Source organism: Neofelis nebulosa, chromosome 3 (assembly GCF_028018385.1).
Source record: "Neofelis nebulosa isolate mNeoNeb1 chromosome 3, mNeoNeb1.pri, whole genome shotgun sequence".
Classification (NCBI taxonomy): Eukaryota; Metazoa; Chordata; class Mammalia; order Carnivora; family Felidae; genus Neofelis; species Neofelis nebulosa.
Window position 1 is genome coordinate 29,047,744 of NC_080784.1, and position 13,337 is coordinate 29,061,080.

The following is a 13,337-nucleotide window of genomic DNA, read 5'->3' on the forward strand; positions in this document are numbered from 1 at the left end:
TCCGACGCGGGGCTTGAGCTCACAAACTGCGAGATCGCACCTGAGCCGAAGTCGGATGCTTAACCAACTGAGCCACCCAGGCACCTCCCCCCCCCCCCCTTTTTTTTTTTATATCCACGATCTAGAGCCCAGTCACAAGGAAAAAAGCATGAGTTAGATATTCAGGAAGAGTTTTTTCCATTCATTATCCATGATTTTTTTTTTTAACTTAAATGTCCTAGTTTGAGGAGATCTAAAAAGGATTCAAAGCATGTAGATTCCAAGCGCTGTATTTGTGAGCTTTAGTTGTACTCATAAATATATAATGTAACTATTTGAAAATTATTTCTCCTAGCCAATGTGTTTTGTCAGAGGAGAGAATCTCTCTTCAGTGAGAGAAGAGATATCTTGGCAGCTTCTTGAAACAGATTCACTAGATTATAGGAAATGTAACTTGTGTCCATGTGTAAGTAAAATACTAGACATTTTAGTTGCCTCCAGTTTGAACAGAATTACTGCTTTGAGCCTCTTGTCATCTGTGAGTGCATGGCAAGCTTAGGGCTAATGGGAGTTCAATTTTTTTTCATGTATAACACTTTGAGATACTAAAATCAGCATCACTTCTAATTATGAAATGTTTACATTAAAAGTTTCCTCTGTAAACTTAAAAATTCTTATTGATGTAAATACTGACATTGTTTATAGTTTCCTAAAGAAAACAATAAAAAAAATCTAGGCAATTCTCCACAAAATAAAGTTATCTAGTACATGCATATCATTAAAAAAAAGTATAAATAAGCTAATAAACATTAAAATCACTTCTTCCACCACTCAGGGCTAAACCATATAAATATACCCATTTTTGTGTATATGTCCTGCAAACGCATGTTATACCTCTCAATACATATGTGTGTGGGCTGTTTTACAGAATAAAATCAAACTATTTGTACTTTTTCCTTGAACATTCTTTTTCTTAGACATAATTTTTATTGCATAATACTGCATTTTGATGTAAATGAACCGTTATTTAAAAAAATTTTTTTAACGTTTTTATTTTTTGAGAGACAGGATGTGAGCGGGGGAGTTGCAGAGAGAGAGAGAGAGAGACAGAGACAGAATCTGAAGCAGGCTCCAGGCTCCAGGCTCCAAGCTGTCAGCACAGAGCCTGTCGCAGGGCTCGAACTCAGGAACCGTTGAGATCATGACCTGAGCCAAAGTCAGACACATACCCGACTGGGCCACCTACGTGCCCCTGAACCTTGATTTATATCAAGTAATATTTTGATAACCCCCAGGTTTCTATTTTGCTGGTAAATTGTTTGACTTGTAAGTTTGTAAAGTATTTTTCTTTAGAACAATACTATAAATGGTAGTTTATTTTCTAAGTTAACTCCCTAAATTTTAATTAATATGTCACATAGCTAATGGACAAATGGTACTCCAGTGTTTAAACCATAGAATCTGCTTATTACATTATTTCCTTGGAAATCTGTAATCCAGTCAGTACCTGGCATAATGTCAGACATAATGGGTACTCAGCAAAATTTGAGTGAATGGGAGCTGGGATTCCCTCTCTTCCAGAGTGTCCTGGCTAGAGCAGCCAGGGACAGATGGTGTTTACTTACTTGGACTGTGGGAAGAACATTGTTGATGGCAGGGAGGGCATACTGAATACAGGATTCCCTCATCATCTGTGTCTTTGGCAGTTGTCAGTAATTTGGCCTTAGCTTTGGTAAAACAAAGTTCCTGGAAAAAGGAGTCTTTATCTCTGGCAAAGTTGAGGGAGACGGGAGAAGGCAAAAGGTAAATTGAATCTAATCAGCATTTGTAAAACAGTACTATCCAAGAGCAATGGAATACACATTTGTTTTTAAGTACACAGCATTTATCATGTTATGGGCCATAAAAGAAGGAATTGAAGGGCAGTTGTTTAAAAATTAAGCCTTATACCTACCATATCATTCAGCTCTTCCACTCCTAGGTAATTAACCAAGAAGAAAGAAAACATATATCCATACAAAGACTTGTACAAATCATGCATGTTCATCTCCAAAGCCATTTTATTTGTAAAAGCAAAAACTAGAAATAACCCAAATTTCCCATCAGTTGAATGGATAAATGAACTGTGGTGTATCCATACAACCGAATACTACTCAATAATGAAAAGGAATAGACTATTAACAGTGGATGAATCTCAGAATAGTTATGCTGAAGTAAAAAAGCCAGCCAAAAAGAATACATACTTTATGGCTCCATTTGTATAAACCATTGCACCATCCATAATCCTAGTGACAGAAGGCACAGATCAGTGATTGCCTGGGCATGTGGATGGTAGGACAGGGTAGCAGGAAACTTAGGTGATGGATATGTTAATTATCTTGATTGTTGTTCTGGTTTCATAGGTTATAATATGTGGAAACTTATCAAATTGTAGGGGTGCCTGGGTGGCTCAGTTGGTCAAGTATCTGACTCTTGATCTTGGCTCAGGTCATGATCTCAGGGCTGGTGGGATTGAGCCCTGCTTTGGGCTTTGCACTGACAGCATGGAGCCTGCTTGGGATTCTCTCTCCCCCTGTGCCCCTTCCCTGGTCATGAATGTGCACGCACACTCTCTCAATTAAGTTTTTTTTTTTAATGTTTATCAAATTGTAAATAAAATGTACAGTTTATTATGTAGTTGGCCTTTGATCCCTGTGGGGATTAGGAGCACCAATCGTCTGCACAGTCAAAATCCACATGTAACCTCTATCTCCCTTATTAATAGCCTACTATTGACTAGGAGTTTTACCAATAACATAAACACATAGTTTGTATGTTATGTATTTTGTATGCTGTATTCTTACAATAAAATAAGCTGAGAAAAGTTATTAAGAAAATCACAGGGAAGAGAAAATACATTTACAGTACTAAACTGTATTGGGGGGAAAAATGTGCCTGTAAGTAGACCAGTTCAAACCTGTGTTCGTGGGTCAACTGTATATCAATTATAGCACGATAGTTATCTAAAATATGAATGAATAAAAATAAGGCCCTCATGATTCTGAGGCTGTTGACATCATCATAGTGTTGATTACACACCTGCATGCAAATGGCATGATATTTTACTGTCTGCTGGGTCAATAAAGGGTCTTGCCTGCTTTTTGCTCCTTCACAACCAGAACCAATAGAAAGTGTTAGGGTTCTAGAAAATCTCCCAGTTTTGCACTGAGGAAAAATCTAGATTTATAGATGGTTAACAATACGGCATTGAATTTTTCTTAAGGTAGCAACATGATTTCTAATGCCGAACTTCATCAAATTGTATCAGCCTGAGTAGAGAAGAATAGAATATGTGGGGGTGGAGTCAAATTTTCTAGAAATAGAGTAGAATGGTGGTTACCAGGGGATCAAGATGGGGGGAGACACAAGATGTTGGCCAGAGATTACAAATTTCCAGCTAGAAATTGTAGAAGTTATGGGTATCTAATGCTCAGCACTGTGATTATAGCTAACAATACTGTATTCCTTATACTGGAAAGTCAGAGTAGATCTTAAATGTTTTCACCACAAAAAAAGAAATGGTTGCTTATGTGACACAGTAGCTAACGCTATGGTGGTGATTACCAGTATATAAGTATATTGAACCATTACGTTGTACGTCTTAAACTTCCACAATGTTACATGTTCATTATATCTCATTGTGTGTGGGAAGGTGTAGAAAACTTGACTGAAGGCACACAAAACACTAAAATAAGTAGAAAACCTCGTGATGATAATTCAGTGATTTCTCCTTGCCAATTCAGGGAACACCAGATTCCTGAGGCATTGACTTTTGATGCCCCCTGTGGTTTGTTCTTCAGATACCTGTTCAGTTTTGGCTTACCCTTCTTCCAGAATATACTGTGCCATCACCCTCTTCATTGCCTTGGTTATTAGTATTTTCTCTGCCTCTGAGTCTTGCCCGTTTCCTCTTACACTTTGTGTGATAATATTCTACCTATTCTTTAAGTTCCCAGTCAAATGCTAACATATTCTTTCTGATCCTCCCAAATGAAAGTGTGTCGTCAGTGTTCTGTATTTTGGTAGAAATTAATCACATAATTTGTACCTTAGGCCTCATGGGGTATAGGTCAGTGAAGTCTTCCCTGCTGTTTTGGAACTGAGCAGATGGAGAGTTATGCATTTTGGCTACTATTTAGATGTGTTAGGGTTATTCAACAAACTTTTTACATTTATTAAAATTAATTGTTAATGCCGACGAGGGAGAGGCAAGGACAAACATGAAAAACCAAAAGTTGTTCCGATTTTTATTTTGGAACCGTGTTTTGCAGTCATTTGATATAGAGCAGACAAGTGGTAGATTTGCTGTTCTCATGACTTCTGTTTTTCTTAAGCTCATATTTTAACTCTGTAGACCTTCTCTTCCCTTCATAGTGTTAGAACCAGGTAGTGGCTAATTGGGAAAGGAGAAATAAGTTTGTAAACTTAAATCAGCCAGAGGTAATTCACTCTGAGTAATTCCATAGAAATATTCAGGAGTTGCTTATTGGCATCTTAATGTGAGAATGTTAGTTGGGTTATGGAAAAAATACAAACTGGGTAGGACTCGTGAAGTATATGAAGGAATGTATTTTTGAGATTACAAGTGATAGCTGTTCTCTGGATTGTTCACTGTCTTGATCACTTCTGTTTATTTTCCAGGTCCGGACCCTATTTGTCAGTGGTCTCCCTCTGGATATCAAACCTCGGGAGCTCTATCTGCTTTTCAGACCATTTAAGGTACCTTTTCTCTTTGAGAAATTATAAACGACAAAAAGTATGTGTATAAGCTTCATGGGGGTTTCTGCAGGAAGAAATGATACGTTTGAGAAAGCATCTTGTAAAGTGACCTTCTTACGGGGTTGGTCAGTAAAGAAGATTTAATCACTCAGTTCCAGTGTATGGTCTTAGGAATGGCTGAAATTGCCTTTGTCCTCCCCAACAGCTAATCTAGAAAAGTCTCTTTTACTAATGTGGACATGCATCAGACTCTTTGGCATGTAGAGCAGGCTTCGTGTCCTCCCTGTTTACCATCTGCCAATTGGGAGTATTCTTCTGAGTGCAGACTACCGAAAATACCATCAATTACTGTTACTTATATTGCCAGTGCAGTAATATAAGTCAAGCCCTATTCCTACAAGGTTTATTAGTTGGAATACTGTTGTTAATATTATTCTTTAGATATATAAGTTAAGTGTACTTTTAAACTAAGTATTTTTAGACAAAGAACATAACCACCATTACTTTTTCTGTGAGAAGAATGTCCTAAATCTCATACAAAGTAAAACAGAATTTTAAAGAATTACTTGGTATGCTGGGACATCACGAAATGCTTAACACAGTTGCCTGTCCATTGGGACTATCACGATAAAATCACTTTAGAGATAGTTATTTAACGTTGATAGAATTGAGAACGTAACAGGTAATTGGACCACCAAGGAGAAACCTTGAAGGCTAACCTGTGTGGAGGATAAGAGAAAGATGGGGCCGGGTACGTTGTGGGCTGGAGGCCTAGGCCCTCAAGGAGAGCATGTAGAAGTCATGATAAATTCAGGGCTTGTGTCTGAGCTGGTCAGTGAGGACATGTTAGCAGCAGTGCCTGTCCAGGAGCACATTTAGGATTAGGTGGTGGGCCATCTTGATTAATGATGAAACATCCATCCTGTTGAAGCATGACCCCAGCCACAGAGGCAAGACAGATTGAGGGACAGAATTCAGCTTCTCAGGGAGAAGGAGAGAGTAGGATGTAACAGCTGAAAACATCTGGGTAGGAAAGGAAGAAAGAAGGTTGAAGGGGCAGCCAGTTAAAAACCAGCAAAGGTAAGAATCTAGCTTATGTGCTAGGAAGGCACCATGTATTAATAGACCTGCCTCGATTCTGATAGCCATCCCCTTACCCCCTTACTGTAACAATGATGACAGCACAGAGGGAAACAGAAGGGTTAATCATGCTTAGCTGAGAGGAAGTGGGGGAGAAAAGATGATGGTGTGAGGAGAGTGTCAACTTCATAGGATTTCCTGAACATCTTCTGCAGGGTTGACATTTCTACTGTCTGTCCCTTTTAATTGATTTGATCATCTAAAAGGACAGAATACTGTTAGGTTTTTGTGTGTTATAGAGAGATTTAGCCAGCAAGCTTCTTACATGAATTACCCCCATTGAAATCTCACCACACTCAATTCAGGTGGGTTGGCCTCAGTTTTTCAAATGAGGAAAGTGAAACTTGTATAACTGAATAAATTTTACTCCAGTTCACACATAACAAATGGCAGGGCTAAGATTCAAACCCAAGCAATTTGCCTCTGCCATCCATGTTCTGAACTAGTCTGTGATACTGCTTTTCTGTTTGTGACTTGGGAGCACAATATATCGCTACCCGTGGTGTTGTACTTGAGTGAAATATCCATTTGTCCTTTGCCTCTGAGGCCTCCAGAGTGTTTAAGCCTCCAAGTTTTTCAGAGACAGTGCACCTTGAAAAAGGAAGAGGCAAGACTGTGAATCATGACCTCTCTGGCCAGAAGAGCTCAAGGCCTTTGAGGTAAAATGTTTACAGTAGCTAATTGGTAACATAGTTCTCTGTTGGGAAGATACGAGGAAGAATCAATCCCAGCCTCCTGCCCAGAAACCCCAACGCTAGAGTCAGGACCCTGGTACATTCCCAACAACCCTCTTTTAATTAAAGTCCCTGGAGGCTGACCCTAGTCTGCAAATCTGTCTTGGCACTGATATGTGTGGTGGTCAATCATGTCAAGTGGTGTTTTTTTCCCCCTTGTGTCATCCATCAGTACAAGCCACCAGCCATTGATTATTTTCAGAAATAAACACACTTTGTTATCCTTATCCTGAGGAGCCAGGAGGGGCGAAGCGAAGGAGTGAAAAAGGGAGGGTTTCTATCCTCCTTGAGGATGAGCTGCAGTAAAAAGCCAACAGGGAGTTTTTGCATGTTCCAGTCGGAATACCAGCATGAAAACTGGCTGCTTCAATAAGTAAGCAAAATAACTCAACAGAATTTAGCATCACTACCTGCTAAACTTTTCCTGGCAGTTTTGAAATTTTGCATAAGTAGTTCTACCTAGTACATTTGTAATGTTTTCATGTTATTTTATAGCAAACACATGACCAAGTCATCACATACTTCCTATCTTACTGAATTTACTCCCTTCACTCTCTTAGTTCTGTAAAATGAAAAAGACCTGTTGACAGGAACCCATCTTCCTACTATTATATAATTTCATTGAAAAAAAAAAAAAGGATAAGAAACATAGATACATGCATAAATTTCAGGATCTGATTTGTTTTAGGCCTTAAGTGTGGAAGCATAGGTAGATGTGTGTGTGCATGCGTGTGTAAAATTTGCTTTCTCAGTTACCTTAAGAAGCATTTGTAAGAAGAGTTAGATGGTCAGGAGTCAAAGGACTCATTTTTACTTGAGCAAGATGCTATTAAAATTGTTTTTTGGGGGGTGCCTGTGTGGGTCAGTCACTTAAGCCTCCAACTCTTGATTTCTGCTCAGGTCATGATCTCATTCGTGGTTTGGGAGTTTGAGCCCTGCTTTGGGCTCTGTGCCAACAGCATGGAGCCTACTTAGAAGGATTCTTTCTCCTTCTCTGACTGCCCCTCCCTTGCTCGCTCACTCAAAAAAAATTTTTTTTTTTTAAATTGGTTTTTTTTCTTATTATCTTTTTTGGTCTAAATTTGGTTCTTCTTAATTTTCAGGGCTACGAGGGTTCTCTTATAAAGCTCACATCTAAGCAGGTAAGAATTTCAAACTTGCATATAAATGATCCAATTCTATAATAAATTTGAATTGACTTTCTTCAGGAATGTTACTGGGGCTGAGCATTCTCTTTTTTTAATTCTCATTAGGATTTGAGTTTTGTTGTTGACTTAAAATTAAGGGTGAGATTGGTTAGGAATTAGCACAGGAAAATGATTCATATTCCATTGTCTCCAGCTAGGATGTCTGAGGCTGTCCCTGAGGAAAGCAAACGTAATGCCTCCAGCATGGTTATATTGGGATTGGTCTGTATATTCAAAACAAATTATCCAAACCCACTTTTATTCCCAATTCTTCCTTTAAAAAAAACAAAACAAAACATATAACAGACAAAATTTCGCAGTGTATAAATATCTGTTGATGAGGACTCATGCTGTCTTTGTGTTTTAAACTGCTAAAATCAGGCATAGTCCCCAAGTCTAGAGTGGAGCACAAAAGGTGCAGAATGGAGGGTGGCAATCCATGACCCTGATAGCTTCTAGAAGCTTCTTGAAGATTTTTAACTATATGCTTTCCCCCGCCCCTAAAATGCTGAATACCTTACTTAGCATGCTCACCTCTCAGAGTCACTTTTCATCTCTCAATAAGATATTCTCTGATTCATTATAAATAAGCTGTGTTGCAAGCATCTTTTTGGACTAGAAGTCCAAAGGGATTATCACTCCTCTCTATTCAGTTGGAACTATTTGGTTTACCCAGCTAGTTAAACTTTTTTAAGGTATCCCTTGGGATTTGCCATGGAAATGCATTTTGTAAATTTGATCATGCAGTGAGAGTACAGGGCTTTTATCATTGTGTCATTGTATTCCTTGCACTTACAGTGTACCAAAAGGTGATTCGGTTCTCTTTCCATTTTAAAAGATGAAGAAACTGAGGTACAGTGAATTTGATTTAGGAAAGTAGAGCCTCTTGACCCAAGTTTTCCTCTATTCTCTTGTTCACTGCTGCTCACCTTCCAACCCCTTCTAGATTTTTTTTTTTTTTTTTTTATGATTCTCTAAATCCCCAGCTGTGCCCTTGAAGAACCACTCTCACAATCCCTTTTGATTCATGTTAGAAATTTGGCTAAGCCACTGCGTCATGATTCTTTTGAACTGGCTTTCTTATTTCTTCTACCCATTGCCTGTGGTCATTTCTTTATCTTAGCTCTTCAGTTTGACATCACCTTTGACCCAGAAAAATATATATCCCCTGATTTGTTTTTTCTTCATATTTTTTTCTTTCCTCAGCCCGTAGGTTTTGTCAGTTTTGACAGTCGCTCAGAAGCAGAAGCTGCAAAGAATGCTTTGAATGTAAGTAGTGATGATGTAATCATTGGTGTTTCCTTGTGAGGTGGGGGGAGGTAATACAACCTCTTTGGACAGGAAATCACATGGATGGAATATGACTGCTCAATCTGATAGGGATTCATCAATTAGCTATCTAAAGAGATTTTTCCTGGGGTGCCTGGGTGGCTTAGTCGGTTGAGCATTGGACTTCGGCTCAGGTCATGATCTCACAGTTCATGGGTTTGAGCCCCACGTCAGGCTCTGTGCTGACAGTTCGGAGCCTGGAGACTGCTTTGGATTCTGTGTCTCCTTCTCTGCCCCTCCCTTGCTCACGCTCTGTCTCTCTCTCCTCTCTCAAAAGTAAACATCAAAAAATTTAAAAAAAAAAAAAAAAAAGATTTTTCCTTGAATTGTGGTCACATGTGCAAACTATTAAACAATGCCCTGCTCTTCTCCAGCTTTTACTGTAATGTTCAAAATACCTGACAATGCCTTATTTTAATTTGGCCCAATCAGTCCCCATGGTCATGTGCAGTTTAGTTTGGCCATTGTCATATTCTCAAAGGCTAAGGCTAACCCAAGAGTAGATCAAAATCTTGGCTTTCCTCATCTCATGAGACTTACATTTTAGGTATGTGGCTTTTTTTTTTTTTTTTCTTATCATTTTAAGGTTATAGTCTTTATTATCCTGGTTTTCCCCAAAGACATTGTGCTATAATAAATGGCTGTCAGCTGTAACTGAATAGAGATACCTGTGTTTGGTTTGTAGGCTTCTTGTCTACATATGTTTTGAGACTTGCCAGCTTTATTTTAGCAAATATTTTCCCCCTTTAGTATGCCGGGAAACAAAACGACTTAAGAGGAACCAAGCTGAGAAAAGGTGAAAGGAAGCAGCATTTGAGTTCCAGATGCTGAGGGCTGATCCTGAGGTTAAGAGTTGTAGTGAGAATTCTGGATCCACCCTGCTTCAGGCAGTCGGCCTAACTGGCTGTGAATAAGATTGACGAAAGTGGCCAAAAGGATTTAGGGTACTTCTTAAAAGGCAAGTGGCCCCTGGACTGTTGCGGTCTGAGTGTGATGGTATAGACCTTTGTGTTGCTTTGGAACCTGCAGGTGCCCTTCCCAGCTGCTCCTTTGAGCACCTGGGTGCTAAGGCGGACCATACCGAGGAAGGCTGGAGGAGAGACCTGGTGTCCTGGAGACTCCGAGGGCCAAGGCAGAGGGCCTCCAGGGGGTCTGTTTAGTCATCATAATGGTGTCATTGTGACATGATCTTGAAAGGTTTTTAACCTTTGGAAAAAATGTACACACTCTCAGATGAAATGGTTTGCTTGTTGTTCTGGAACATCTTTGGAATCCAGGAGCTCTGAGGAGCTCAGGATTTTCCTGGATTTGGATAAAGTAACCTTCTGGTGAGAAAAACTGCTTCCACACCCTGTTTGTCTTCCACAGAACAAAATGTAAACCAATTATTTATTGCATACCAGTGGTACACACTAAAATGTAAAAATTGTTTTGATTTTACCATTACATAGATACAGCCAGAATTTTCTCAATATAAACAAATTTTAAGCATATCAAAACTGATTCTGTTTAGATGGCGGTGTTCTTTCATTCTTGCCACCATGTTCTTTGTTGTTGTTCCTATAAAGGAAGTTAACAGCAGTTGAAGCTTGTTTACAGAATGGGTTTTCCATGGCTTTACTGTCTGAAGAACACTAGGCTTTTATATAAAGTGGACTTCTCTCATCTGACAGAGTTATCTGACGGTAACTTGGGAAGCACTCCAAGTGAAACAGTTCAACTTCTGTTCTATTCTATGGACCTAAGGGTAACTCTTAATATTTATCTATGGATTATTGAACCTGAGCTTGCTTCTGCTCAGAGGCTGACTTATGAGTGCAGGGCATTTATTGAGCTCTTGGTTGATTTCTTTCTTGACATTTTAATTTTTATATATAAAGCATGAGAGGTCTTTGTACCTTAGAAACCATCCTGTAGTTACAGCTCTGGGAATGGAGACCTGGAAAGGATGGATGGCTCAGTCAGGAAGCATGTTAAAACCGCAACTAGAAGTAAGCCTTTTGCATCTTGATCCTGTCTCCTTTGTACAACATCTTGATGCTTGCTTCGTCTATGGACTGTTGCTGTGTTTTTCCTGGTGGCGGTGACAGACTATTTAATGCATATTGTCTGGGACAAACGGTCGTGATAAAGTTTGGTGTTATGTGACAATGGAGCAGGATTTCTTTTCTCTACAGAGAAAATGGGCCCGTTCAGGACAATGTACTTAATCGTGAAGCTGACACATTCTCTCTGTGATCCCACATATTCTGTTTTCAGGGTCATCTTTTCTAATAGGTGAATTTAAAACATACGGTACTCCTAGCTGTTAGAAAATTTTCTCCTCTCATGTCATTTGTCCAGGCTTCTCTCACAAGCTTTTCCTCACATTCCTTTGGGGAAAAGTTCCACGTTGTAATGTTTTGTCTTATTCTACAATTGAAAAACTAAAGCCTCAGTCCAGGAAGTCTCTCTATATAGAATAGTTCACAGTGTTATGAACCACTTCTCCATGCTTCTCTTGTTGTCTTTCTCAGTCATGGTTACTGTCTGGTTATTAGTATTAATAATCAGTCTTTTCCCAAATGACTGATTTTTAAATGTGCTTTCTTCCATTTTTGGATTAAGTCATTTTGATAATTTTACAGAAAAACATGTTCACAGTGAATTAAGTGGTAACATTGAACTTTTATCAGGAGGTTATTCAAATCTTCTAAAGTAAATACAGTGTATTTTGTTTTTACAGCAAAAACTCCCAACTTAAGCTAAAAATAACCCAAACCCAGACTTCCCTTCAGGTTATCTATGGTTCCATTAATCCACATGATTAGAAACCCCATCCATTCTTTAACCTGACAGCAAAATATCTGACCTATCCTTCACCCTTTATACACATTTGTAATTTCCATACTGGCAGTTTACTGTTTTTCATGCTGATGGAAGGGGTTGCTGATAAACCAAAGTGTCTAGTAATCTTTAGGATTTGTTTATAATTTTGGAATGTAAATCAAATATGGTGAGTAATATTGAGAGTTACCCTGGTTTAGTAAAAATTTGTGCAAGTTTTAAAAAGAAACTTAGGAAATAGAGCAGGTGTAAGGGTAAGGCCCTGAGCAGAGGTGAGAATAAGCCATCCTGGCTTCCTACCAACTGTGAAGACCCCAATATTGCCACTGTTGCCTCGCTGAAATCTTGTTTTAATAAGTAAGAGTGATTTGTAGTTAACACTTCAGATCGACAGGCTTGTTGTGGTCCTTGCTTGTGTCAGTTTCCATAACAGGCATTGTCTTACTCTGGTGTTTGGGAATCACTCATCTAAAGTACAGTTGACCCTTGAACATCACAGGGATCAGGGGCTGACCACCCCTTCAGTAAAAAACAAAAACACATCAATAACTTTTGACTCCCTCAAAACTTAATATTCTACTGTTGATCAGAAGCTTTATTGATAATATAGTCAATTAACACATATTGTATGTTATATGTATTGTATATTGTATTATATGTATTGTGTATTGTATTTTTACAATAAAGTAAACTAGAGAAAAGAAATGTTAGGAAAATACATTTACAGTACTGTATTTATTAAAAAAAAGATTTTTTTTTTCCATGTAAGTAGGCCCACAGAGTTCAAACCCATGTTGTTCAAGGGTCAGCCGTACCTTGACAGGTTGTGTGTGAACCTCTGGAGTATATGTGCCATTTTGTTTGAAATACCTCTTCCCCTACTTTTATATAGTTGTTACTGGGCTAGGTTTTATTATAGACTCTATTGTAAACTATTATATCAGAATTAGAGAAGTCTGATGCAATCAAACTGTACCATCAGTACAATTTGCCTTCACAACTAAACATTGCCTAGATAAACACGATAATTGGCTTTCTCTCAATTATACTAGTTGATGTAAAATATCTCTAATTATCATTGTACCCCCCAAGTCTATTGGATTCTTCTTAAGTTTATTGAGATATAACTCACATAGCATACAATCCATTTGAAGTGTACAGTTCAGCGAGGCACCTGGGTGGCTCAGTGGGTCAAGCATCTGACTTAGGCTCAGGCTATCATCTCGCAGTTCCTGAGTTGAAGCCCTGCATTGGGCTCTCTGCTGTCAGCTCAGAGCCCGTTTCGGATCCTGTGTCTCCCTCTGTCTCTCTGCCCTTCCCCTGTTTGCGCTCTTCCTCAAAAATAATTAACTATTAAAAACACGCTTAAAAATTGTGCAATTCA

The 13,337-nt window shown here is 38.7% G+C and overlaps 1 protein-coding gene across 11 annotated transcripts in view; it reads left to right on the top strand.

The window, feature by feature from the left end:
• Nucleotides 1–13,337, top strand: part of RBPMS (RNA binding protein, mRNA processing factor) — a 185,001-nt gene that overhangs the window by 75,121 nt on the left and 96,543 nt on the right. For 9 of the 11 annotated variants that reach the window (XR_009258992.1, XR_009258989.1, XR_009258990.1 and 6 more), the window contains 3 exons: nt 4,660–4,737; nt 7,715–7,753; nt 9,005–9,067. The exons of 1 other annotated variant lie outside the window; for it this stretch is intronic. Coding sequence is in view for 5 of the 10 variants with exons in the window: in XM_058720179.1 (XP_058576162.1) it covers nt 4,660–4,737; nt 7,715–7,753; nt 9,005–9,067 (180 nt within the window). In the remaining 5 variants the exon portion in view is untranslated. Of the gene's footprint in view, nt 1–4,659; nt 4,738–7,714; nt 7,754–8,596; nt 9,068–13,337 lie in introns of those variants that run through there. One more of the 11 variants, XM_058720182.1, reaches the window with a different exon arrangement.